General features: G+C 57.2%; 1 protein-coding gene across 1 annotated transcript; it reads right to left on the bottom strand.

The window, feature by feature from the left end:
- Positions 1–158: 158 nt before the first annotated feature.
- On the bottom strand, positions 159–27,989 carry HIC2 (HIC ZBTB transcriptional repressor 2). Its single transcript, XM_028528653.2, has 3 exons — positions 27,862–27,989; positions 8,406–8,504; positions 159–6,626 (listed from the first exon to the last, which is right to left on the bottom strand). Exons 2-3 carry the CDS (start codon positions 8,429–8,431, stop codon positions 4,802–4,804), a joined length of 1,851 nt encoding a protein of 616 aa, XP_028384454.1. The 5' UTR covers positions 8,432–8,504; positions 27,862–27,989; the 3' UTR covers positions 159–4,801.

Here is a 27,989-nt window from a genome sequence, read left to right as displayed (position 1 = left end):
CCACAGCCCCCTCTTGAGACTTGCCCTTAGGACAGCAGTGGGCAGATGCCCACCCCAGCTGCCACCCCCTGGGTCTCAGAAGAACTGGACAAAGAAAGGAAAGCAGTTTGCCATTCAGCAGGAAAGAACAGCCACGGAATACAGAGGCCCCATGAAAGAGTTTTCAATCAAGCTTTTAATGAAAAGATCATAAAATAACAGTTTCTCATCACTGTACATTAAGACTGCACGCTTCTGAATGGAGAGATCAGTTGTCGGTGAATTGCTTTTCTATGACACTCGAGGGCTGCATACTTGCAGCTCTGACCTGAATTTATCCAAACTCTCAAGGGAAGTGAACTCAATGTGATGACTGACAGCGGCGGTGGCCAGTACAGGAGTGCGATCACAGTGTCCCTCCCCCTTTCTGGGAAGGACGTAAAGGACATGATCCCTCTTCCAGTTCCAATTAAACAAACAGCTATAATCCCATCCCTCCCCCTCCCCCTCGAGGTATTTATGAATGGGCCAGTGCCCAACCTGGGCTTCCCCAAGGGGGGAGGGGGAAAGCAAGTGATGGGCAGGGTACAGGGAGGTTCCCCTCAGCACCTGGCCCCACAGGGCCCCGCCAAGTGGAGGGGGGGGAGCCCTGGGGACCCTCCCTGTCCCAAGTGAGGTCTGTTATGCAGCATTTCTGAGGTCAATAAATTACAGCAATAAATAGCAAGGTGAGGTAGGGGGAGGGGTTCCCGGTAGAAAACTAAAGTGGGGTGACTGAAGCTGGGGGGGACTGGGCAGCCCCAATTCCCACAGTGCACACCCACCCCCTGGTTTGGAATGTCAGACTGAGGCTCTGGTTAGGTCCCTCTCCAGGCCCTCACTCCTGGCATCGGATTCACAGGCTCAAGAACTACCGCCCCAACGCGGCTCTGGGGCAGAGTAAGGGCCTTGGTCCCTCCACGGGGCGTGGTGGGGCTGAGGTCCTCATTCCTTCTCCTAAGGCCTGGCGCCTCTGCTTCTGTCCCCCGAGCCAAGGGGACAGCATGGATGCAGTGACCTCTTCCCTGAGCCCTGCCCTCCCGGCTGCCCAGGCCTCACCCCAACTCAGGACGGCTGTGGAGAGGGGGGCGGCGGGGGTCCGCCCGCCAAGCCCACCCCCCAGATCGCACTCCTGCACTCGGTCAGATCCAGTGAACGCGGACAGGGCGGGGCAGGGACAGCTCCGCCCCCAGAGTAGTGGCTGGTGGGGAAGGACACGTGGCTGCGCGAGGTCCTGCGAGTCAGTCGGGTCCGGGTGGTTGTTTCACAGGCTGCGGTGTATGGCTATGCTGCGAGTCTCTGAGATTATTTGCTTAAAGGTTCGTTGTTTCTTTTTTGCAATCCTGGACGAGCCCTCGCGGTGGCTCGGTCTGGCAGGAGCGTGCGGTGGCAGCGCCCGGCCTGCCCCTCGCTCGCCCCAAGTCTGAGAAATAAATACATTCATCACTGCACAAACATATTGATACAAAAACAACACTGTTGAGAGTGTCTGCACCATCCGTGTTGGTAAGGACCAGCCCAGTCAGCCCCTCCCACTGCTGGCGGGGGTGGGGGGGCAGGGTCCCCAGGGACGGGGACTAGCCAGAATCAATGGGCGTGCAAAGGTCCTGGCTTTTTGGCTTGAGAGGGACCCTGACATCAACCCACCCCGGGATCTCGGGCAGAGCAGCACGTGGGGAGGCTTGCCTCCATCCCGGGGCCCAAGCCCAGGCTCAGGTCCTGTGGTCAGAGCCGACGGCCACCCTCTGCTGTGCCAGTTGGCCAGGACTGCCAGGAGGTCTGGGGGCTGGTCAGCACCGGCCCAAGCTCTTTGGTGCCAGCTGGGCTTGGAGAGGCCCGGGGCTGGGAAGGAAGGCTCAGGTGAATGAGGGGCCTCCGCACCGGCCCCATAGCTGCCCCTCTGCCTGGGAGCGCCAGCAGAAGGTGGGGACTCACTGGGACTGGCCTTACAGCTGCTGAGGTCTGAAACTGTAAAAGTTTATGTAAACAATGAGATAAATATATTAGTATCTTTTTTTCTGAGCCCGCTGAGGTTCCATACTCATTCAAAATGTGCTTTGGTTTAAAAAATAGGTTTTGTGAATTTGGGTACGAGCTTTTTTTTCCTTTTTTCTTCTTGTTGTTGTTTATCCTCTTTCCTACATGACGTCTGCTATTTTCTGTTTCCTGTTTCTCCGAAACATTCAGGAACTAAGTGACTAAAGCAGAGAACTGTAAGCCGCCCTTGGCCTCCAACGGCCCAATTTCCTTGTGAGGCTCTTGACACATTTCCACGCACTCTCTCGCAAGCACACTCCACGTGAGACCAGAGGAGAAAGAAAACAAAACCAAGTGTTGTGTCAGTCCCACCCCGCCCGCAAACCCTTAAAATCTTAAATAGGAAACTAGTGTTCTGCTTTCTTGTTAAAATACAGAAAAGGCTCGATACAATACTCAGGTGGGTACAATACTATGTCGCGCGAACGCGTTGAGTGAGGGGCCTTTGCGCCCGTTCCCTGAAGCTCTGCGAAGGATCACCTGCTGCCACAGGACGCCTCACGTTTGCGGCTGCCCACGGCCGGGAGGCCACACACGGGCCGGGCGTGCACGCACCTCCCGTGCAGTACAGACTTTGTGTCGTGTGGCTTAAGTGCTGATGGAGTAGGCGGGGTGGGGAGGGCACAGGGGCCCGCGTGAGGCCCTGCCCCCTCACTGACCTGCTGGAACAAGAGGCCCTGGCCCCAGTCCTCCACTCCCCACCCAGAGGGAAGAAGAGCTGGTCGAGCCTGGGGGCACCACACGAGGGCTCCCTCAGGGGCCCTCACTCCCAAACACACCATTCACCACTCGCGTCCCTGAACTCAGGCTCTGATTTTAGCTGGAGGGTCTCTGGAAGGGTGAAGGGTAAGGGTAGGGGATGACTCTGGAATTTTTTTGGTCTGAACTTAAAGTAGAAAGAAAAAATAAAAAGCAAAAGCACGAAGCAAAATGAAGATAAAGCCGCCGGCCCAGTCCTGTGGCTCCAGGCAGCTGAGGACAGTGGGGCCAACTTCGGCAACCTCGGTCCAGCCCCGGAGCCAGGCTCTGGCCCGGTGGAGGTGTCTGAGGCTGGCAGAGGAAACCCGAGGGGCAAGGGGTGGAACCCAAGACAGGGCTGAGCCAAAGGGTGGCAGCCAGCCTTGAGAACAGTAGCAGGGGGCACATAACGCTTTGGTCGGCCCTTCCTCACCCCTCCACATTGGTAGCACCTGCTCACAATGGCTAGACAGGCTGCTGCTTTCACAAGCTCAGGCTCTTGCAGGCCCAGGGGACAGGATGGGAGGGGGGCTCACTTCCACCTCATCCCAGCCCTCACAGGGAGCTGCAAAGAGCTGGCTTCGATCTCCCCGTTGCTGAGAACCTGGCTCCCACAGGGCTGGAGCACTCACACCCTCTCCTGGGCCCAGACTGGTGTTGGGTGGGCTCCCTGGCTCTCAGCAACACACTCAGACACCCTCAGTGGCCATGGCTAGCCCTGTGCTCAGAAGAAAAGCCACACAGGAGCCCTAAGACTCCAAAGCTGCAGAAGCCTCACTGAGCACGTGGTGTGCATGGTGGGGCCCAGGGCTGTGCACTTGAACGCCTGCGTGCGCTAAGAAGAGGAAAACAAAAGTGTCACGGCCTCAACTGCCAGTCACCAACTTACTGTTCTTCATGAATTTCAAGAGGTAGCAAAAGGTCAGAAGTCTCTCCACCTTGACAGGTAAGGAAGAAGGAAAGCGCAACACCTGCCCACACACACTGCGCACACCGCGCACACCACGCACACAAAGAAAAGGAAAACAAGAGTACCGACGGCCCTGGCACCTGGTCCAGCCTCCCCCCTCCCCCCTCGAACCCCAGACCTTCCAGTTCAAACATTCACATAAACATTACACTGGTTTTTGTCTTAATAAAAAACAAGTACCTCTAAACAAAGAAGATTCCTGGGAAACTATAGGAAAAGCACTCTCTCTCCTGAGGCAGCCGAGGTGGGGCTCGGGGCCCAGGGAAGCCTTTGGCCAAGAAGGGCTTCTGGGGCCTGGGGGGGTGGGCGCCCCGCAGCCTGCAGCCAGGGCGGGAGGGGCGACTGCCCCATACATTCAGTCTGCAGACCCAGGCTTGGCCCCAAGGGGCCGGGAGGAAAATAAACTCTGTTGGTTTTGGTTTAAAAAACAAATCTCATAAAGGAAAAAGGAACAGATCAGTAGGAATAACAGCAACACAGGCCCAGAGGGCTCTTTAGTTGTGGCGAGGTAGGCGGTGGGGCCCCCTGGCTCCAGGAGGGAGGGCTCCGCCCACTCCCACCAACACTGCTCACCCAGCACCGCTCCCCTTAGAGCTAAGGCGGCCGCACAGACTATGCTCGTGCCTATAGAGACACTGCCCCTGGCCACAGGCAGCCCTGATCCTCCCAGCACAGAGGAAGGTCCCCACTCGCCCCTGCCCATACCTGACCTGCAAGGCCGGGTCCCCTTGACCCACTCCCACAGGCCCTGTGGCAGCCCTGAGGGGGGAGCCAGGGGCCTGGGCAGGATCCAGAGGTAGAATGCACACCCACAATACCTTTGGGGCTCAGGACCCGGCCTTCCTCTGCTCTCTTCCCTTGGTACAGACTGTGGATTAAAGCTCTGGGTGCGGGGGCTGGCTGGAGGTACCACCAGGAGCCACCCTCGCTGGATTTGGGGTCCGGGTCCGCCCACCCGGCCTCCTTGCTTCTTCCTTCCGTTGTTCCCGAGGGCGAGTCTACAGAGGGCACCCGCAGGCCAGAGAAGGTCTTTGGCTTCTAGGAGGGGGAGGTGTGCATGCGCAGGTGGCTGATGAGGTTGCGCTGCTGGGTGAACTTGCCCCCACAGAGCTGGCACTCGTAGGGCTTCTCACCTGAATGCACGCGCATGTGCTCCGTCAGGCGGTACTGGCGGGTGAAGCGCATGCCACACTCGTCGCAAGCGAAGGGCTTCAGGCCCAGGTGGCTGCGCATGTGGCGTGTCATAGTGCCACGCTGCGTGAACATCTTGCCGCAGATGTTGCAGGGGAAGGGCCGTGTCAGCCAGTGTGTCTTCTCATGCTGTCGCAGGGTGGCCGGGTCCTTGTAGGTCTTCTCACAGACCGAGCACTTGAAGGGCCGCGGCTCAGCAGCGTAGGCTGCACTGGGCGCGGACAGGTCCTCGGCCTCCTCCTCAGCGCCCCCACTGCCCGTGTCGTAGGCACCCTCCTCCTTGATGAACAGCTCCTCCTCCGTGTGCGTCTCTACATGGGCGTTGAGCTGCTCGGAGCTGGGGAAGCCTTTGGCGCAGGGGATGCACACGTACAGGTTGTCCCCATAGGACACTGTCTCGTAGCCCTCCTGCCGGTACATGTAGTGGGCACTGGCGTGGCCGCTGCCCCCCTCACTCCCACTCTGCCCGCTGTCCTCACTCCCGTCCTTGCCGTTCTCCTCTTCCTCCTTGCAGGGGTATGGGGGCTCCCCGTAGGGCCCGCTGGGGCCTCCCCCTGCTACGCTGTTGGCCAGGATGCCATTGGGAACCCTGTCCCCAAGCCCCTCGCTCTCCTCCCCTGGGCAGGAGCCCTTGGGCCCCACGTCCCTCCGCTCAAAGGGGGAACTTGCCATGGGCTCCTTTTTGCTCCATTCCTTCTTGCGGGCTGAGTGCCGCAGGCTCTTCCGGGACTGCCCGCTGGGCCCCTCCAACAGGCTCAGGTGGTTGTCCTCAGGCCCCTCCAGATCCATGGGCTCACTGGGGGTGCCCCCCAGCTCAGTGTAAGAGGCACTGTTGGCAATGGGAGGGGCAGAGGCCGAGAGGGGTGAGCCATGCTGACTGTCACTCAGCTGGGCTGGGTCATCAGGGGTGAGAGGGGGACCAGGGGTGGCAGGGGGCAAGGGGGGGCTCTTCTTAGACAGGTCTAGGCCCAGCTCCTGCTCACAGCCCCCACTGCTCCCATTGGTGCTGCAGCCACCCAGGCCGGCCTCCCCACTGGCTGGACAGACAGCCCGGCCCAGGCCAAGTGCGCTCTCCTGGCTGGAGCTGCCGAGGAACAGCTCATCATCCGAGCCTTTGGCCTGGGGGAGTTCCTGGGAGGTATGGGCCCCCTTGCGCCCATCGAGGAGCCCTGGATACCGAGCCTGGATGACGGAACCTGTAGACAGCCGCTGGCTGCGAGAGGGTCGCCCCATGCCAGAGGCTCCCACCCGTCCAGAGCCAAAGGGCTTGCCGGCTCGCTTGAGCTTGCGGCGGCAGAGGGCTGCCAACTCGGGCAGCTGGAGGTAGCTGGCGGCAGTGAGGAGAGTGCTGAAGTTGGGCTCGGCCGGCTGGTCGCTGGGCAGCAGCTTGCCCGTATAGATAAAGTCCAGGATCTGCTGAAACACGGTGGAGCTGACCATGTCTGTGTCCAGGTTGATGAGGTTGTCGTGCAGGACCAGGGACTTGAAGTAAATGCTGCTGGCAGCCAGGACGTTCTTGTGGGCCCGGAAAATGGAGTTCTCTACCATGATGATGACGTCACACAGGAAGCCCTTTGTCCTCTGCTGGTTCAGCTGCAGCAGGAGCTGCTTCGAGTGGCTGGGCAGCTCCATGTCGGGCCCCATGTCCCCACGCCCTGCCCACGCGTACCACCTGCAAGAACAGGCATTCAAGAGTTAGCTGACCAGGACCCTCATGCAAAGACTCCAGGCCTGTGGAGGGGCACAGTGGCACACAGAGAGGCCTCTGAGCTGACCTGGCCACTGGCCACCTCTTCAGGCACAGTACACAGGAAGGGGACTCACACTCATCACCCAGGACTGAAATTGCCAGAGAAAGGGCACTGGCCCCATTTGTACTGATGAGAAAACAGAAGTAGAGAAACTGGGGTTGAACTGGACTCCACAGCCCAGGGACCACCTGTGCACTAAAGGAAGTCAACCACATGCCCACAAGGGACCTAACAATGACCAGCAGATGACTACAATGCTGGGAAGTGACTGGGACTGAGAAGCCCTGGGAGGACCAACTTGCCGTGTGAACATGCAGCCACATAGCTTTGGGGACAAGTGTGAAATCTCCCGGTGCTAAACGAAGGTTCTTTTTCTTAAACGCCACATGGGCCAAATCAAATATGCAGCCTCTTGTCTGTAACCTCTGCTCCACCCCGGGGGCCTCTTTAAACCACCCTACAGGCCCCCCAAGCACTGTAGCCCACCAGCTGTCCCTTGCCTGCACCCAACCTGCAAGTGCTTTGTCCTCAGGAGGTGCAGAGCACTTCCTGGTCTGGGTCTCTGGGTGCTGAGCAGAAAATGTGGCCAGCCAAGGCCCTGGCGTGTCAGGGCCCTGACTCCTTTCTGGGCAAGGCAGCACGTCTGGACATGGGAAAGACGGCCAGCTGGCCTCGACAGAGCGGCACAGATACCAACTGATGTCAATAAGCACAAAACTTGCAGAGGCTCTGGTCTCATCGGGAAGCCTGGGGGCTGGCTGTGCTGCAGTGTGGTCACCGTGTGCCCACCCCACTGAGAGGCAGGGTCTGCAGCACAAGGCCATCACTCCCTGCCTGGCACCCCGTACCAGGCCCTCGGGGAACACAAAACCTTCCAGACAACCCTGCACCACACAGATGGGGCGGCGGGGGGAGCTACCTTCAGTCTCTGTAAGTAACTGAGTGCTCTGAGCCTTAACGCACTTGGGATCCCCCGCTCCCACCAGGGGCGAAGCCTCGAGGGACTGTTCCCGCCCCGTCTCCCTGAAACACAAATGTTCCTCCTTGCCCCACAGGTGCCCTTGTTTGTGAAGATTGAAAAATAAAACCCTAGCAATCACTCCCACTCCAAAGGCAGCTTTGGAGCTTACTGTGAGCACATGCAGGTGGGTGTCAGGCTGCACCTAGGGCCTGACAGCAGGAGGCAGCAGACATTTGTAGTCCAGCCTGGCCCTGCAAGGCTACTCAGCTGGGGCTCAGAGGCCAGAGCCCAGGTTCCATGGGAGCCAGCCCTCCCCTACTCCCTGCTCCACAGCCAGCCAGGCAGGGATAAAGAGCCCCAGGCATGGCTTCCACATCAGCGGGCCAGGATACCTGGCCCTAGGGACATGCAAGGTCAGCTCCGGCAGCACCCAGGACTCCTGGTGCTCTGAGCCTGTCGAAAGGACTGGAGACAGCAGGAGGTCCCATCCTCCAAGAGCCTGCGAGCCCACAGCGGCCCCTCCTCCCTAGACCCAGGACAGTGGGTCCCAGCTTCCCCTCTGTGTGCTTGGTGCTGCATGCTCACAAAGGACCGCAGGCCAGGACATAGGCTGCGAGCTGCAGGGCTGTGTGGGCCTCCCGGAATGCTCCCTGTGAAGGAGCAGGTGGACAAAGTCCTCTCTTCCCTGGGCCTCCCTCACCCCGCCTCTGGCTCTGCCAGCCCCCCTTTCCCAACCTACCTGAGTGCCAAGGGCCCAGAAACCATGTGAGCAGCAGCCAGTGGGGGTGGCCTCCTTGAGCACGTGGCCTCCCTTGGGGGTGCATCAATGCCTGGTCACCTGGAGAAGAGAAGATGGACACGGTCACCCAGAGAGCCATCATCGAGGGACAGAGGGAGGGACAGGACAGTGAAGAAGAAGGTGCCTGGTAGCCCTGGAGCCCTTGTTCCCAAGAAGGTCAGGGGGCTTCTCAGGGGGTTTCTCAGGGGGTTGCCAGGGGCAGCTAGCTGGGAAGGAGGCAGTGGCCATAGTGCCTTGCAGACAGGCCCGGTGGCAGTTAAGGAAGGTGGCAGGTCTTAGGAGTTCAAAGGCCCGGCAGCCTCCTCCCACCCAGAAGCTCCAGGGTACTCCGAGGGCCACCTAGGTCTGGGAAGCCAGGGCAGGCACACAGTTCATGGCAGGCGTGGCAGCAGGAGGCCTGGGCAAGACCCTTCCCAGACTGGCCACATTTACATAACAAAAGGTCAAAATTGGAGGCACTGGTGCAGTGGGCTATTTATAAGAACCAGTCTCAACCGCTTTTGCCTCTTCTGCCTCCTTCCATTCCAGATCTGCTCTTGCCCCCTCCTGCCCAGAAGGCCCAGCCTGACCACATGGCCTCCTCTTGTAGTTTTCACAAGCTGGGCCTTTCAATACCAGCCTGCTAAAGACACTGGCAGCTGCTACCAGATGCGGGTGGGCTCCCTCTGCCCCCAACTGCCCCCAGGTCGCAAGAGAGGGGGGTCCTGAGATTCCAACTCCTTGTACACCACTCCGGAAGACCTGGGCTCCCTTGGAATGGAGCCAGGGTGGGGGAGGAGGCCTGTAGGAGCCTGCAGCCCATCCCTGCCTGTCCTTCCCCCACCCCCAGGGCCAGGGAGGCTCAGCAGGTCCCTCAGGAATGTGACCAGACCCGGGGGTGCGGGTGGCTGGGAGGCCTCAACTCCAGCCTGCCAGCTGTCTCTCTGGCCCCTAGCACAACTCCCCTCTCACAGAGGTGGCCCGGGGGAGGGGCACTCAGTTGGTCCGGGCGGTTGGTCCAGTATCCCACTGATGGCCCAGAGGGCGACAGAACCAGCTCTGTAGGTCCAGCTGCCTGAACCGTCCACATTTAATACCTGTGTGGAGTTCAGAGACAACCAGCGGAGCGGAGCTGAGCGCAGCCCTGGGAAGGAGAGCAGAGACCACTGCGACACTGGGGTAAGAACAGACAGGAAGGCACAGATGACCAGATACCTGCCACATTGCCCGTGCCACCCAGCCTGCTCCTCTCTGGGCCTCAGGACAACCTAAGCGCTGCCCAGGCAGAGCGTCTACCCAGTGGCCTCCACTTCAGCTCGTGCCAGGCCCTGCAACTAGGGGGCTGCTTGCCCTGCTCAGAGAGTAGGTGGCAGAACAAGACTCAGGGCTCTCTGTGGGCACCTGCTGCCCAGCCATGCCAGGCACTCCACTAGCCTGGGGACAGCCAAGTGGCTGATCACGGTCTCCTGGGCTGGGTCAGCAGTGACAGACCTCTCCGCACAGAGATGCTGAGCAGAAAAGGGCAGAGCCAGCCTGGCTGCACCCTCCACTGGGTGGGGCCCAGCAGAGCTGCCTGCATGATGCTGCCCTATCAGGCACCCACCCCAGGCCGGGCCACCACTGTGTCTGTAAACAACAGAACAGCCTCAGCACAGGTGAGGTGGGGCCCCTGCTGTTCTTCTCTTCCCAGGGAAATGAAGACAGCCAGCGACTTCTGCCCTTCCACTTTCTGCCGGGCGTGGGAACAGCAAGCACCCATCCTGGAGAGCCACAGCCTGGGGTTGGAGGAGGCTCACCTTTGCCAGGTGAGCAGAAACATGACTGTGGGGACAGGACCAGCAAGCTGGAAGCAAAATGCCCCGCTGGGTCTGGACACCGGCGCCCAGCCCTGGCAGGAGCTTCTGCGGGCTAGAACGAGGACACCACCTGGCGCCCAGCAGCCTCCCGGCGGCAGGCCCAGGCAGTGTGCCTGTCAGCCCCAAGGATCCACGCCCAGCTCAGGCCAGCTGCCCACCCAGAGCGCTGGCTCCAGGGAATCCAGGATCTGGGGCAGTGGGGCAGTCAGGTTCTCCTCTAGGACCTACACCTGGCCAGCTGCAGGTAGCTGGATAGGTGTTCCCCAGTGGGCTGACACTGGCAGGGAAGGGCAGGAACACAAGTCCCTGGGGGCCAGCTCTGCCCTCTTGTGAACACAAAGGGTGTGGGGGAATGAACAGAGGCCAGGCTGAGGACCTGAATCACCTTCCCAGTCCTTGTTTACAGGATGGTCGACACCCCCACTGGCTCCGCTCACATGGTTCTGGGCCCCTGGCACTCCCAGGAGGTCGGGGAGGGGGAGGGAGGCCCGAGGGAGGGAAACTGTGCTCTGCACCTCCCCCACTCTCTTTGCACATGAAGCCTCTGCCCCAACACTCACCCTCACTGCTCACCACCGCACCCCACAGGCAGAAAGGCCTGGGCCAGCAGTGTGGAGGAACGTGTCATCTGTGGCTTTCGATGTGACACCCCCTCCCAAGGGCACCAGTTCAGCCTCATGAGCCTGCCGGCACAAGGGAAGTGGCCCATGAGGTCAGAGTGACTGTGGCAGAAGATCCCTGTCCCTCCTGGCCCCTCCCTGTCTGTCTCCAGGAAGACCTAAGCTTAAGGCACCCCTCTGGTCAGCCACCCATCCACTGAGCAATATCCCTTGGTATTGGTGTGATCCCAATACCGAGCCTCAAACACACATCAGCTGAACAACCAATGAGGACGGCAGAGGTGGGACCGTGACTCCCTAACCCACGGAGCAGCAACACCCCGTAAGGCCCCCACTTACCCACAAGGCCCCACCCACCTTAGGCAGTGCACACAGAAGGCTAGAACAGGGCCACCTGGAGGCCTCTCTCCATACTACCCACAAAAAGCAGAGTGTGCTCCAGCCCTATACTTTTCAGAGGCCACGAAAGGAGGTTTTAAGAGGAAAGTAACCCTTGCTTACACAGAAAGCCCAGAATGAGCCCCCCTCCCCCTAATTCTGACAGGAGCTGCCCCAACTCAGTCTGGACACTTATGATGCCCACAGGAGTGCCTGGCACTCCAAACTGCTCAGGTCATTTGGCCTCCAAGGGGCACCCTCTGGAGACCAGGCTGACACCCCACGCCCACCTCAATCCCCACCAGTGGGGGCCGCACTCCCAGTGTTGTTCACAGCTGGCACTTTGAACCCTCGTGAATGGCACCCCCAGGAGAACGCTGTCCCTTCACTCAGCACCTGACCTCCCTCAGGCTGGGACGCGCCCCCACTGAGGTGAGCTCAGGCACATTGACTAAAACGTGCCTGATTTCAGGGAACTCCCTGCAGGCTATGCTCAGCCAAGATGGAAGGCCCGAGAGAGAAAGGCGGAGGACAGCAAGAGGCACCCCCAAACCCCTCCTTGGGCAGGCCTCATTGCCCAGATCTTCTGGAAACCTCCTCACCCCACCTTCATCCCTAGAGACCCTCCCTCAGTTCCCCAGAGGGGGCCTTCTCTAGGGAGGCCTGGAGCTGTACTGGGGGCCAGGATAAGCTCCTGTCCAGCCCACCCTAAGGCACCCAACATGAGACTGTTCGTCCACCTTAACTACCTCCTGGTAAAGGAACACCCACTCAGAAGTAAGAGTGCATCACCCAGCTAAGAGCAGGGGACCTGCCCACTGCCCCAGACATGCCAGGCTCGGCTCTCATTTCTGCCAACCCCCGCTGCCGTGGTCACCTGGTGCTCCAGGGGTGGCCTGCACAGGTGCGGCACTGCCTCTGCCCTGAGGGTACAAGCACCCCCCCCCCCCCCCGCCCACCAAGGCCGCACACCCACAAGCCCTGGACTCTGTCCATCCCACCCCACGGCCTCTTCTCTACTCACTCGAGGACCCGTCCATGAGGCCTCCCCGAGCCCACAGGGCAGGAGCCCCTCTCCCCTTCAATACTGCGCAGCCCACACCTCGCGCTGCACCGATCTGCCTGGTGACAGCCCCTGGGAAGACCGAGGTATTACCTCTACCTCCACAGTCACTAAGACAAGGTTCTGTGGGTGAGCAACTTGCCAAGGTCACAGGAGTCAGCGGCAGAGTGAGGACTCAAAGTGTGACTCGAGAGCTGCAGCCAGACCCTCCCTACCGCTAGGAACAGACACGGTGCTCCCGTTCCCAGGCAGGAGCCGGGGTGCCACTCACAGCAGTGCTGCCCTCCACACGGAGCCCAGGAGGGCGGCCTTGGTCCGCGCCTCCACCCTCATTCTCCCCACCTCCACCACCCTCCTGTCACAGCAGGGCCGCACCTGGGCTGTGTCCTTCTGACTCAGTGAGGGCCCAGGGGTGACCCAGCTCCTCCACCACCCTGAGGCAGCAAGGAGCTTCTGGCTGGAAGCCACAAGGTGGGGCCCATCATGCAGCCTGCTCTGGGGGCCCAGGCTGCTCCTGCTGCTCCTCTGGGAACAACCCTGGCCTCCATGACCTCTCTGGCTTGATCCTCCAGGCGGGGCTGGTGGTGGTGGGGACTTACTGCTCTGGGCAAGCCCAGCCGTGTAATCCAGCCCAGATCTGGATGCAGGCCAGCAGCTCCTGGCTCTTCTCCCAGACCATCCTCCTGGAAAGCAACAGGCTCCACAAATGCCAGGAGACCAGCCCTCCCTCCGACACAGCTTCTTTGAAATAAATACTCGGGTTTCACTCAGTGCACTGGTGACTGAGGTGGTGATTGGGGTCCCTGGGCTGGCTTCCTTCCCCACCCGAGGCCAGTCTGGTCGCCCACCCACTGGCTCACCCAGATCAATGAGTGAGGTGGCGTGCAATCCAGCCTGACTGCCCCGAGTCTGTCCTGAAATCCCTGTGAGCCCCACTGAAGTGCGGTGCCGTCCATGCTGGTCCGAGTCCCACAAGGGCCTCGACCACCCTCTGGTCTGTGCCACTCCCACCTGAGAGGTGGGAGAGCTTGTGGGAACCTCACCGTCAGGAGGCTCCACAGAGCAGTGCGCCAGGCCCCATGACCCTCAAGCCCACTTCTCCAGAGTAGCCTTGAGTCCTCTCCTTCTCCTACCAGGCCTATAACCCTTACATCACTCCCAGCTGTGGTGCCAGCCAGGGCAAACAGGCCAAAACAACCTGGGGGACCTGCAGATAAATTCCCCCCGCTGGTGCGACACAACTAGCTAGTTAACACCAGGAAAGCTGAAGGGCAGGGTCCTGCCAGGAGGGCTCCAGGCTGGATACAGTCTGGCCAAGAGCTCTGAGCAGGGCCCAAGACCTTGAGTACTACTGGGAAGGGAAGAGGCAGGTTAGCACTGCTCAGAGGGGAATAATAATTTAAGATTCTGATTATTGTTACAAAAAGCAGGCTCTCTTCCTGACCCCGTCCCCCACATTGCAGTGCCCCCTGCCTGGGGCCTGAGCTGCTGGCTGGGAAAAGGCTTGTTGGCAGTGACAGGAACAGGGGTCTGGAGGCGGGAGAGCCTACGGGAGGCTGGCAGGGTGGGTGTGCCAATAGGACAGCAGAGCAGGGGAAATCACTCATCCCTATCAGTCGGGGACCAAGTCAAAATCCAGGAGGCACTTCAGCATGGAGGCAGACAGACCTGGTGGGTTCCTGTCCCCCCAGTCCCACTTCGTACTAGTCTTGCTTGTCGTTGGGTATGGTACAAGGACCAGCAGCAGCACCTGGGATCTCTTGTAAAATGCAGATACTCAGGCCTCACTCCAGAGCTCAGAACAAGAACCCACATTTTAACTCCAAGGGATACATACACAGCTTCAAGTCTGGGAAGAACTGGAGTGGGTTATAAGCTTTCTGAACCCCAGAAGGAACAATGCCCTGCAAGCAGTCAAGGCTCCGCCGATGGGCGTCAAGAGGAAGGAGACAGTCCCAAAAGGGATGACAGGCCTCCCACAGAAACGAGCCTGGAATGTGAGAGAGAGACTGAGCCTGGTCACGAAGGCCTCTTGGAGACAGGAAGGTGGCCGGGGGCTCTGGGTGTGGCCAGCGGGCAGAGGACTCAAGGAAGGGATGAAGGATAAGCAGGGATGACAGAACGGTGAAGTAGGTGGAAATTCCACACACAGGGAGCTTGAAGGACAGAGCTGAAAGGGCACTGGTGAAGCCTGGTCTGTGCCCCTGGAAGTGACTATCTGGATCATCTCACTCGCCCCAGGACACCCTTCAGACCAGATAACTGAGCCCCAGAGGGCGATGTGAGTCAGGGCTGAGTCACAAAGCTGTGGAGGCCCAGCCCAGGGATCTGGGAAGAGACTCTCCAGCTTCCAAGTTTCAAAAACAATCTGAGTAGCTAACTATTTCTTATGCTAACAGCAGGAAGAACCACCTCTCAGTGTGGATGAGTTCTTCCCAAGAAAGTGTGGTTGAGGACCCTCACCCACACCATTGTCGTGGGCTGGTAAAAACTCTGAGGCGAGATGGCCGTAAGGAACCTCTGCTCTGCCACACAGCTTGACCCTCCCGGCCAGGATGACACAGAAATAGTGTGCTAAAGAGGAATCAGAAAAAAACAAAACTAATGCCAGACAGCAGTGATGGGTTTCGGTTGGCTAGACAGAGACTAAAAGAATCATCTCCTGTCCTGGCCAGGGAGCTCAGCTGGTCAGAGCAGCTTCCCAATATGCCAAAGTTGCAGGTTCAATCCCTGGTCAGGGCACATAAATAAATGGAACAACAAATTGATATTTGTTTCTTTCTCACTTTTCCTCTCTCTCTCTCAAACCAATTAAAAAAAAAGAAGAAGAATTATCTCCCAGGAAGGAAAGAGAAAGGTCACATTTTAAAATAAGACCAAGCAAGACTGCCCTGGCTGGTGTGGCTCAGTGGACTGAGTGCCGGCCTGCAAACTAAAGAGTCGCTGGTTTAATTCCCAGTCAGGGAACATGCCTAGGTTGCTGGCCAGGTCCCCAGTTGAGGGCGTTTGAGAGGCAACCAATTAATGTTTCTCTCGCACATGGATGTTTCTCTCCCTCTCTTTCTCCCTCCGTTCTCCTCTCTCTGAAAATACATAAAATCTTTTAAGATAAATAAATAAATAAATAATCAAATAAGACCGAGACTGTAAGCATGCAAGCCTTCTGGACCAGAGAGCATGCCACAAGGTGCACACCACCAGAAGCCATTTGGGCAGGCGCTGGCTTGGCAGCCCTGCTCCCACAGGGGGGCAGCTGAAGGTACAGGGACTACCTACCACCCACCCGTCGGTGGTCAGAAAGCAGGACTGAAAGTTCAGGGTGAAACAGATGACCCTGCCTTCTGCAGGTCAGAAAGAGCTGATGGTCGGCAATGTCGCCCAGCTGACTGCCACACAGGTGCGTGAGTCTCTCAAGGATACTTTGACCAAAGAAGCCAGACCCAAGAGACTATGCAGTGTGAGTCCGTTCATGTAAGTTCAAGTTGGAAAGCAAGAATCCAGAGTCTCAGGGGGTAGAAAAGGCAGCTGGGGGTTGGGGGAGAAGGGGTGACTCAGAGGACACACAGAGGACTTTGGGAACTGTGCTTCTCAGCCTGGATGCTGGCTATACAGCATGTCCATCTGTGAAGAATCCTGGGAGCTGCCCCTCGTGACTCTGCCTACTTCTTATGTGGTTCACAGTGTGCAGAAACCTTCAGGAGGGGAAGCAGGGTCTGTCTTGGACCTGATTGGCAAGTGGATCAAAGCCAAGCAGTAACCTCTCTGAACCTCCGACTAATAACAATCACAAGACAAAAAAAAAAAAAAAGAGGAAGGTGGCCCGATTCAGGATGGAGTGTCCATCTTAGAAGAGGGAACTCTGCAGACCGGCTTGGAATCCACAGGAAACCTAAAGACTACCTTAAAATCTCTTACTAGGGGCAGACCAACATCTGATATCCGAAGAAAACAACAACCTGATGATTTTTTTTAAATCTTCACTGGAAATATATGTTTATTGATTTTAAAGAGAGGGGGAGGGAGAGACAGACAGACATCAATGTGCGAACACCAAGCGGCTGCCTCCCATAAGTGCCCCAACAGGGACTGAACCCACAATCCAGGTACGTGCCCTCACCACGGATTGAACCCGCCAGTGTTCAGGACGACGCTCCAACTAAATGTGCCACGTGGACAGAGCCTGATACTGTCTTTAATCATCCTAGTGTTTAGCTGATACTTCTCAAGAGAGGGCTTTCTTTTTAGATCCTGGGCAGGCAAGCCCAAGGGAGGAGAGAAAACCGAGCTCGGCTGGCTAGGTAGAAACACCACCAGAGAGTTCCCAGCAAGGGCCTGAGCCGGGCCTGGGCACAGCCCACTGGGCACACCAAAGGGAAGCGGCCAGGAAGAAAATGGACAAGGCCCTCACGGACTGAAGTCAAAGGGTGCTGGTGGGCAGGTCAAGGGAATGCCCCCTTGCTCCTGCACGGATGATGGATGCCCTCAGCGCCTCAAAAGAAGGGCTTAAGGAGCAAAAGCCAACAGTAAGGACCAGGTGGTTTTAATCCAAATTGCGGGGGGGGGGGGGGGGGGGGGAGCTGGGACAGAGACACCTGGAGCATCCACTGAAGTTTTTTAATAGCTATTTTTAAGGATAAAATGAAGGAACTGCTCCAGAAAATTTTATGATCTGTGGCACTGTGCCTGAAAAGCCTCCAGGTGCGACATCTGACAGGAGAGGTCTCACCTGTCCAGCAGGAAACCTGAAGGGTCTCTGCTCAGACTCAGGGAAAAAAATGCTCAAAAGCTTTCACCCTCCTTTCTATAGAGTCTCAGAAGTGCTGGAAAAATTGTTTAGAATAAAAGAAGCAGGTTTAGCCCTGGCAGGCATGGCTCAGTGGATTGAGGGCCAGCCCGCAAACCAAAAGGTGACCCACCAGTTCGATTCCTGGTCAGTGCCCGTGCCTGGGGTATGCGCCAGGTCCCCAATTGGGGCGTATGAGAGGGATAACCAAACGATGTTTCTCTCGCACGTCACTGCTTCTCTCTGCCTCTCTTTTTCCCTCACTTCCCCCTCTAATAAATAAGATCTTTAAAAAACAATACAAAACTGGATTTAGAGACAAAATAAACAGGCACTTCTCTGGCTGGAGCAGTAGAGCCAGGGGTGTGTGAAAACTGGGCTACTGAAGCGGCAAGAAAAGAACTCAAAACTGTGAAGTCAAACAACCCAGACAACGACGCCGACGCCCCCCGCCCCCCCCCCCCCCCCGCCTGCCAGCAGCGCGATGGACTGCAGGACAGCGCCTCCTCGGGCCACTCCAAGTGGGGAACGGGCACACAGGAACAGCAACAACGGCTCTTAAGTGACTTAGAAACAGATTTGCGCCCAGCTCTGCACATGCAAGAGGCAAACCTGGCCAGATCCAGCCACCCGCAGGCCAAGAGTCCAGACGAGTGCAGAGAACAAGGAAGAAAAGCTAAAGGATGCTGAACCCCAAATTCAGAAGAGCGTGACTTCTGAGGGAGGCAGGGATGAGCACAGGTGAGTGTCAAGGGCTGGGGGGCTGTTTCTCACAGTGGGTGGGGGTGCCAAGGAGTGTGTTTCCCATCAGTTCTGCCTTATGAGTGTAATTTACACCCTCTGCTCATCATTTCTATAAATAAGTGGGAGCACAATCTCCTAATCTACTGAGGAAGCTCTGTACAGACATCCCACAAGAAAGAGGAGACGGACACAAAACCCTGTAGATCCAGGGAGAAGCCCAGGGGCTAAAGCTGTGTGGCCCTCACTGTGTATCCCCTCAGTCACCTGACCCAGGCACCCCGAAAACCAGCAGAGCCACACACAGCTGGGCAAACATGACAAAAATGTGTAAACAAGGGCTTCAGGTCAGTCCCACAGGAGATGCCCAGAAAACATCACTCTCCTGACACACAGAAAGCAACAGGAGCCAGAGCCAGGGCAGGCCCCCGAGTCTGGGAGGGCCAGCACATCTCACCTGTCAGGAGGGAAACCACCGGTTCTTCCCAAGGACTGGCGGGGAAGAAGGGCAGTTAAAAAGTCATTCTAAGTGAAAATATCAAAGTCTAGCACAAATCTCCCCTCTGCAGCCTATGCTCCCTCCAATTCGGAGTCCAATCAACCCCCGAGTTATCTTTCTCAAACACCAACCTCATCAAGTCACTCCCCTGCTTAAAGCTTTCAATGGATTCTTAGTACCTGAATAAAGTCCACACTCCGGCCTGGCCTGCACAGCGCTTCCCAGAGGGGCCCCAGCCCACCTCTCAGCTGGGCCCCCTGCAGTCACACCTGGGTGCCCCCACCTCTGCCAAGACCTTTCCGCATGTCCCCCTCCCCCCAGCGTCAGCACTAGCTACCCAGCTGCTCCCCACTGTGCACCTTCACTTATGCCCATGCCATCCCCCCACCCCCAGCTCCCTAACCAGCTTCCCAAGGTTAGAGACCCTGAGTCCCACTAGCCAGGCAGCCACAGCAGCACCTGGCACACAGCAGTTCAGCACAGCCTGGTAAAGGTTTATTAGGTGAGCAAACACCAGTCAGGAAAAAGCAGTGCTGAGCGGAGAACGGTAAAGGAGAGAAGGCTGCCCAGGGCCCTCCCTCGTCACTGGTCCCAAAACTTGTTTACATTCTTAAAAATTGGCAAAGACTCCAAAGAACTTTTATGGGACCCATATGTTACTGCAGTCAGTGTTACTCTATTTACTGTACTAGGAAAACTGGTAAAATATAAAATGTAATTGATCTAAAATATCAATAATAAACCCATTTTATGTTAACATTAAAAAGAAAACTATTCCAAGTGAAAAAATATTAGTGAGAAGAGTGACACTGTTTCATGTTTTTGCAAATCTCTTTAATGTTTGTAAGTCTCTTTAATGTTACTTAAGAGAAGTAACCAGACTCTGGCCCTGGCCAGGAAGCTCAGGTGGCTGGAGCGTCATCCTGACACACCAAGACTGCGGGTCTGATCTCTGGTCAGGGCAAACACATACAAGAATCAACCAATGAGTGTATAAATTAATGGAACCACAAGATCAACTCTTCTCTCTCTGTCTCTCTCTCTCAAATCAATAATAATAAAAAAAAAAGTAAATGGATTCCCATATCTGCTTCTGTATTCAGTCTGTTGGGCTATGTGATTCTGAGTCAAGTCTATGACGAAATTTTACACAGAAGGGAGGAGTATGTCCATACCCTTTCCGATATGTGGCTATTCTTCACTGATATACACTAAAACTTGACAAGGGATAGCTTCTTAAAAGTTGCAGTGTAGAACCTGAATTGTCAGTGACTTATCCCTATCTGGGTATAACACAAGAACTCACTGGTCTACCCAGTACTCACACCCACCCAGAATTCTGTAACACCAAGTCCTGGTCATCTGGAAAGTACTGGTTTACTGACTTAACCACATCTAAATGCTGCCCCATTTCATTACACAACACGGAAAAACTCACATTAAAATCCCGCTAACTTTAGAGAAGTCTTTAAGTCAGGCTCCTGTTCACAAACACAAGTTTTTCAAAATTCTTGTTTTCCTGACAGCTCTTTCACTGGCAACGAGTACTGTCAGTTTTCCTTGAAGCGGCAAGGCTCCCTTCGTTCATCTGAGGAAATATCTGGCAAACCGTGAGTCTGCATGACCACACCTTGTCTGTCAGTTGCTCACTCAAGCGAAAATGACGATCAGCACACAGCCCAGACAAATGTGCAGTGCGTTTCCTGAGGACCACCGCCACACTCCGTCTGTGACAGGAGAGCCTCCTGCGCACTCCAATCTTGTCACAGAGAATCCCAAAGAGGCATGTACTCCAGGGTCTAGATCTACTCCTCGGCATCTGTGCTGCCTCCCCACAGCACACGGAGGAAGACTGGCGGTCTTGGTCCAGAGCATTGGAGGGGGCGGGGGGCCAATTCCAGGCAGTGTGTACCATAAGCGGGGCCACCCCTGTGGCTCTACACCATCGGTGCAAGTGCCAACATGGGGCAAAGACCAGTCACTTCGAAACATCATAGAGAGGGTCTTGGGGACCCCCAGGGGTCTGCAAAACACTCTGAGAACAGCTGACAAGCATTTGAAATGTATCTGCCAACCCATTTTATAGGCAAGGAAATGACGCAGAGAGAGATCTGTCATGAGGAGGAAAAACAGGTTTCACACCAGAGTCCTCTTTCTACAAAACCACAGTTGTTCACCAAATAGTGAAATCCTGGGTTAGGGACTCCTGCCAAACCTGAGAGTAACAAATTTCAAACAAATAAAAAGAAGTGCCATTTCAAATGGCACCCACAAATACTCTTAGAGGCAGGGCCGATGCGTGCCATTAAAGGACCCCAAGGACCGGTTCACTCACAGGGCAGGCAATACCTGGAGAGGCAAGCTGGGCCTCTGGAGGCAGCGGTGGTCAGTGGGGGAGGTGGGGGAGGGGTGCTACCGGAAGCAGGATGTGCATGTTGCCTGCTGGGGGCATGAAGTCAAAGTCCCCTTCTGCCCAAAGCAGCTGGGCCAGCCCTGCTGCCCTTATCAGCGTCAACACACGCATGGAATGTGGGACTTTGGAAACAACCCTCTCCGCTAGGCCTGAACCCCTCTGAGGCTCAGGTTGACTTACTACCTCCAAAGGACAACCCAAGCCCAGTGCTCAAGCCACTCACTCCTGGAGAAAGGCACCTGTGGGTGGTGGCCCAGGGCACCTCAGTAGGCTGTTGCTTCGCCCCTCCCGTCGCCAGGATCACCGGACCCCCCTGGACCCATCTACCAAGACACAGACTTACAGTGCCGAGAGGCCACCGTGCATCCATCCCCAACACCGCCCTGAGCAATGCCTGAGCACCTCTCATTTGCCAAGAGAGTAACCTTTTCCCAGCTCCGAGTTTCCGAGGACACCGCCCCTCACGCAGCTCTCCTGGAGTGAGTTTCCATAGGGTTCCAACATGCCAGAAGGAAAGGAAGGAGCTGTGTGACTAAAAGGATAAGAATGGCCCAGAGTCCTCTCTGCCCTCCAGGTCCTGGGGGGAGGGGGAGGGCACCTCCTCAACAGGCTTGTAAAGGTCCCTCCCCAGCTCCAGGAACCGGAATCCCTGGCTTTGTCCAAAGCAGCCATCTTACCACCCCAAGCAAAATGAAACCCTTGACTGTCCTCCGGCCGAAGCTTCGCCCAGGGGAAGGAGCCCACACATATGCATTCAAGGCTGTCGTGCATATGTTTCTCACACTCTTAGAACTTCTCTACCTACTTCCTAGCTGTGCGACTGGAAGCTCATTATTTAAGCTCTCTAAGCCACTTGCACAGTGGGGATTGAGAAAATAACTGGGACCGCACAGGTATGTTCTGAGGATTAAATCTGTATGTACAGCACCTCCCACAAGGCCTAGCATGGGGTAAGAGTCCAACAGTGAGCACCCAGCCCTCTTCTGCCACTGTCTTCCTAGCATTCTGTCAGGAGCTCTGCAAGAACCAGCCTCCTCCCCGTTTTCCAGCAAAGTTGCCATTAGCAGCCGCCAGAAGAAATCAGCTGCCTCCGACCACGGGGAAGGGCAATGAGGTCCTGGGGAGGGGTGGAGTAAAGAGGCAAAAGCCCTGAGGCAGGAATCTATCCTTAGGATCACCCCTCCCAACGCACCCCATGGGTCCACCAGAAAAGGAACCAAGGGAGGACCCCCTGATGTGACTCCACACCACCCCCTTCCTCCTTGACCATCCAGCCCAGACCACCCCCATCCTATCCCCTTCTCTACCCCAGCCCAGGCTGCCGCTCTTCCTGCTCTCCGGACACATCCTTCCCAGGACACCAACCAGGGCTGCAGGAGACCACACCTCACCCAGGGGCCTGGACACTCACCTCACATGGCAGGCTGCACGTAGCAGCAGACGCTGTCCTGTGTCCAGTCAGCCACAGTTATGAACTAAACCCCAGGACAGCCCATTGTTCCATCCCAACAAAGGGGGCCGGGCCAGGCTGGGCTGGACTGGGCAACCAAGTCTTACCTGAAGCTCTGCCTCCAGCGCCCCTCCCACTCTGCCTTCTGGCCCCTTGTGGCGGCCCTCCTCACACACCTTACCCAGATAACAAACAGCCCAGAAAACCACCTCAGGGACCAGTCTCTCTCTCTCTCTCCCAAGGTTCCAAGGACCTTGAGGAGGTCAAAGGGAAAAAGAAGGAGCGCAGGTCCCAGGGGTCCCCAGCTACAGCCACAGTGGGTTCCACTGTGACTGGTCCACAGTTCCAGCTGCAGTGAACCCAAATGTCACTAAGTCAGACCCTGCCGGGGCACACAAGAGGCCAACCAGGGCCAAGAACACAACCAAGAAACCAGGATAGGCAGACTCTGAAGGCCAAGCAGGACCAAGAGTATTGCAGTCCCTCCCACTGCCACTCAATTAAGAGGGACCATAAAGAGTGAGCCCCTCTGTACCTGGTGCTTCTCCAAGGCCCTGGTAACTAACAGAGAGTCAGCCTGACTTGTTCCGTGAATCCGATCCCATAGGCCATCAGAGTAAAGCAGTCAGTGACCACCCCAGGTCACATGCACTGGTCTATTTGGACTCACCACTTGCTTGCTTCTATTATTGACAAAGACTTATCACCTGCTAAAGCAGTGGCTCTCAAACTTGGCTGCACACCGGATTCATTTCAAAAGCTTTAGGACACATGCATGCCTGGGCCCACCCCAGAGATGGGCTCGGCTGGCCTCCACCAGCTCCCAGGTGATCCTAATATGCAGAACTGAGACACAGAGCGGCAGCGGGCAGGCCTCAGCTAGGCAGCACACAGGTAACAGCACACACTCAATGGCTCAATGTGTAGCCTGTGCTCACTGCCAAGGAAAAGTTCCAGTGTCCACACAGCGGCAGGCCACTGAGGCCCCAGCCTACCCTCCAGCCATCAACCCCACTCTCCCATCTCATTCATTTTGTGCGAACAAAAACTCACCAAGAGCTTATTATCTTGCAAAGCAGCACAGGTGAAGGAACTGCAAAGGCAATGGGGCAATCCCCTCCTTTAAAGGCCTGCAACCAAGCTGATGAAGCCAAGGGGCTCAGGCCCCAGTGCAGTGAAGGAAGTGGCACCTCCACCCATGTGTGTGAGGGGATGGTGGTACAGTTCTCGAGGCACTGAGTGGCCCCACGGTCACCTGAGAGAACCCACTCATCCAGAGGTGCTGCCGGGAAAGCAGCTTGAGGCCTCGGGAGCAGCCTGGGAGGCATGGGAGGAGCCTGCACAGTAGTCACGCCCATACAGAGCCAGCAGTCCTTCCATCGCCACAACGGGCCAACTCCCTGTGACAGAGGCACCCACTAAGCCAAGCCCAAGCTCTGCCTTTCCTTAGTTGCCCTTGGAATTGCCATAGGATGAATGAAAAGACTGGGCCACTTGCCTTTCCAAAACCTACTCTCCCTTCCCACCACCCACCCCACCCCCACCCCACAGGAATGTGCTACAAAGCTCACAAGCAGCAGCAAGGCCCTTCGGTAAGAGGCAGCTGACTGTCCCTTCTAGTAGAAGGACCTGCTCTAACCCAAAGCCAACACTCTCCCCTCCCCTCACCCACACAAGACATTGCCATGAAAAACACAGAAACTGAACAGTCAGAGGGAGGGGCTCTGAACTCCTTCCCCACTGTCCCAATTTCTTAGGGTCCCTTTCTCCAGTCAGTCAAGGTGCCCAAATTCTGGCCCCTTCCTCCTGGACTACGGCGAAGCCTGGAATTGGCTCCTGGCTTCCTCTCCCTTATCAAACTCACTGGGGGCCCACACACAACCCCCACCCCCACTCGCTTTTCTTGCTTTGCCACTCCCAGCTCAAACTGGGCTCCGGGTTGAGCCCTCCCCCAGCTGAGGTCCCTAACCCTTAGGGCAAGGCCCCTCCCAGAAGGAAGCACAGCCTGGTGGTGCTAGGCAAAGTCAAACTGGCTGGGTTTGTTTACAAGTCCCTAACCAAGCCCCTAACCCAGAGACAGGATCACTGTCTTGGGAGGGGGCTCTCCATGCTGCCCCCCCAGCCCCCCATAGATCTCAGACCTCTCCAGATTCCGTACCACAGGGGCCCTCACAGTCCCTGGAGTCAGGCATTTACCCTCCAGCCCCAAACGGACCAGCTGCCTACTTGCAGCTTCAACAAGTTATTTAAGCTCCGAGTCTCAGTTACCCCTCTGTGAGAGGGCACTCTTGGGCAATTCAGGTGGGAGTCGACCACTTTTCGGCAGGTCTGTGAGCAAAGGAGGGCAGATGCCAGCATGATTACTCTAGCTACAGGGGCTGGGCACTGCACTTGTTCTCAGAAATGTGTTGAATGAATAAAAAGCCTGTGAAAGAGCCTCACAGGTGCCTGGCACACAGTGGGTGTTCCAGTGCTAGCTTGTGACAGTATCTGCAGGGTCACGCTCTGTCACTGCCTCACTGCGACTGAATACACACCCCGTCGAAACCCCACTCCAACAGCCAGCCTCCATGCGGCATGGTGTTCCTCCAGCCCGGAGCCGGGCCCGCCCTCCAGGCCTCACAGCCACCATCCCTGTGGTGCCCTCTGAGCTCGGTTTGTCACTGTGCCAATCCTTATCACCCCATCTTACAAATCATTTGTTTGCTTGTCTGTCTTCCTCAGACTGAGCTCTGGAGGGCAGCGATACGTGAATGTAAACTCAAGTTCTACTTCCATTTTAGAAACCGGACACTAAGACTCAGAGAGTTAATCACTGTCCAAAGTCAGGGACAATAAACGGCAAAACCAGCGTGGCCCCCCCAACTTTCTGACTAAGTCCACTTCCCCCTCTCACTGCCCTGAGAGTCTCTCCTCAGCCAGACTCCAAGAGCCAGGATGGCAGGCACCTGATTTGTTGTCAGGCTAAAGCTGCCTCCCAGGGAGCAGGAGCAGCCACAAAGAAGGGCCCCCACTCCAGGTGATCACTTCCAGCGGGCAGTGGCCCTCAGACCCGGCGGGCAATGCAAGCCAGCTATGGGGTGGGGCTGACTTTGAGAGGCCAACAGGCCAAGCAAAAGGGCAGAGCCACAGGTCCCCTGGGTAAACTGAACTTTATTCCTTCCTCACTCCTCTGACTCTCCAGAACTGTCCAGCCAGCCCTTCTCCGAGGGCTAGCTGCTGATTAAAAGGCACTGCACCCACCCCCAGCTCTGACCCTGGCAGACAATAAGGACTCCGGGAAGGCAGCAGGCCTGTCAGCTCAATAATGCAAAACCCTGTTGCTCCGGAGTCCACGACAGCTGACTTCAAGTGGCTCCGAGGCTGTGCTTATTAACAAAATGAGAAATCTGATCTATGGAAAGAAAACACTACGTGAGGATTAATCCAGGACTGAAGCTTGTGGAGAAGGCTGGGCTGCTGGCCAAGACCAGGGACCAAAGACAGGATCATGCCTACCTGTCCTCAAAGCAGGTACCAAGCAGCGGTAGAGGACACATCACCTCTGCCTTTCTATTGCCAGCAATTGCAGCAATCACTTCGGTTTTGCTTTAATTAAAGACCTGGTTCCCTCAGGCTGCTTCTTCCTCTACACAGAGCCAGCAACCTGAGGGAGATTTTTCTTTTCAGGAATCGCTTATAAAAGTCGAGTGACTAATCTACAAGTCCCAACAACTGGCAGGAAAACACTGCAGGGATAAATTCTGGGCACGCACCAGCACTCTAGTCCAAGCTAGAGAGAGGCTGGGCAACAGGCACTCAGCAACACTCCAAAACAGGCTTGCAGGAAGCCAGGAGCCAAAGAAGAGCAGACCAACCTAGGAGCTCTGACTCCCAAAATAGGCAGGCAGGTGGGGAGCCTCCTCCCAGCCTTCCAAGTCTATGACCTGCCTATGGTACATAGACATTTTCATAGTAAGCCCAACTGCACAGGACTAAAGGTTCACCCGAAGGCACAGTGACCTGCTCTGGGGCCAAAGGACTCACTGCAGCCCTTAAGTATCATTCTCCCATCCACCCCCACCCTCACCCCCACCCCCAAGCTAAGAGCCGGCTCAACCAGCAATCTCACCATGCAGCTTTGTCTCTAGAGGCCGGCCTGAGGCCGCCCATCTGCTTTTTTTCAGACCACTCCAACAACCCTGCCACTGAGAGTACACTCTTTCCTTGAGCCAGGGCTACAGACTGGCCACATGGCCTGTGCTCCTGAAAATGTCTGCTGAAAGGCCCACGGAGTCCAGACGCTGGCAGATGGAAATGGAGAGGAAGAAGTAAAGCCAGAAGCCGGGAAGCAAAACGTGCTAGCTCCAGAAAGGTGCTCAGTTTGGGTGCCCTAACTCCATCCCTCCAACCAGAGGCCCCCAAAGAACAGCCCCCAAAGTCAGCCTAGAGGCTCTGAAGGCCCCTCCACTACCTGCCAGCTCTTCTCTCCCCTCAGTACAAGAAGCACAGCAATCCCCACATCAGTCAACAACCCCCTGCCACAGGATTCCTATGGGCAAGACACTGCCCCTCCCCCCACCACATATGTCAGAAGGGTGGCCTCCCTGGGTTACACCCCTCCTGCTGTTGGGGGGGGGGGGGGCGGGAACCCAGCTTTCCAGATGTGCTTGGAACTCCTACTAGAAAAGACACTGGAGATGGAGGGGATAGGAGAAGGCATGGATAAATAACTTCAGAACTGCTCCAGCCTATTCGGAACAGCACTGGGCCCCCTTCTACAAGCAGCCCCACGCTGTTCTGGGTGGGGCCGCTGGGAGCATTATCAGGCCCGGTTCTCTCCCCTCCATAAGTCACTGCCCCCCACACACACACACCCGGGAGAGACATCCCCCGCCTCCAACACCCCCCATCAGCTAGGCCTGTGTGAATATGAACAATCTTGGTAGATAAACAGAGTGACAAGCTGGGGCCCTTCAGCCCCCTCCCTCTGCCAGCCGACCCCCTCCCCCAAGCCCATCTCTCTTCCTGCCAAGCGGCTGCCTACAGGAGCGATCCCGGGGCAGGGCAGCCAGCCTACCAGCCGCAAGACCTGGCGTTCTGGGAGCCGCCCCTCTAGGGCCTGCCCGTCTTGCCAGTCTTTCTGTGGGAGGGGGCAAAGAAGGGGACCGCAGACCACGCAGGGCCGCAGTTCTGGAACCAGCAAAATCCCCCAGTGAGGGGCAGCCGCGGGCGCAGGGTCCTTTGCATAATGGGAGTCCGCCCGCCTGTCAGGCAGCGCAGCTCGCCCGACGCTGTTCGGATTAGATTGCTAATGAAAAGGCACAAAGAGCCGGCGCCCGGCGCCCGCCGACCCGCGCTCCGCAGACTCGCGTCCAGGCTTGGCGCGGCCCCGGGGGCTTTGTGCTTGCGGTCCCCCGCCGCCTGCGCCCAGGCGGGCACCGGGGCCACAAAGCCCCAGCGGGCTGCGCAGGGTCCCGCGTGCGCCCCGCCCAGGCCCGGCGGACACTCGCGCCCCTCCCACGCGCGCAGCCCCACGTCGGCCGGGCGCGCGCCCGCCCACACCCCTGCCCCCAGGGGCGCGCCCGCCCCTGGCCCCCGCCCGCGCCCCTAGCTATCCCTGACCGCCCCTCACCTCATGTGCGTCGGCGGCGGCGTTCAGCCCGCCGGCCGGCCGGCCCTGCCTGCGGCTCCTCGTCCTCGGCGCCCGGCCTGCGCCGCCCCGTCCTCCCGCCGCCGGCCCGGCTCGGCTCCCCGCCCAGC

This window comes from Phyllostomus discolor, chromosome 13, assembly GCF_004126475.2.
Source record: "Phyllostomus discolor isolate MPI-MPIP mPhyDis1 chromosome 13, mPhyDis1.pri.v3, whole genome shotgun sequence".
Lineage (NCBI taxonomy): Eukaryota > Metazoa > Chordata > Mammalia > Chiroptera > Phyllostomidae > Phyllostomus > Phyllostomus discolor.
This window is presented reverse-complemented; position numbering and strand designations above follow the sequence as displayed.

Bases quoted from the DNA above. Each gene is read 5' to 3' on its own strand.
- HIC2 (XM_028528653.2), bottom strand. From the start codon at position 8,431: ATGGTTTCTGGGCCCTTGGCACTCAG. The intron at 6,627-8,405 runs GTAGGTTGGGAA...CTGTTCTTGCAG, and splicing joins TCTGGGCCCTTGGCACTCAG to GTGGTACGCGTGGGCAGGGC.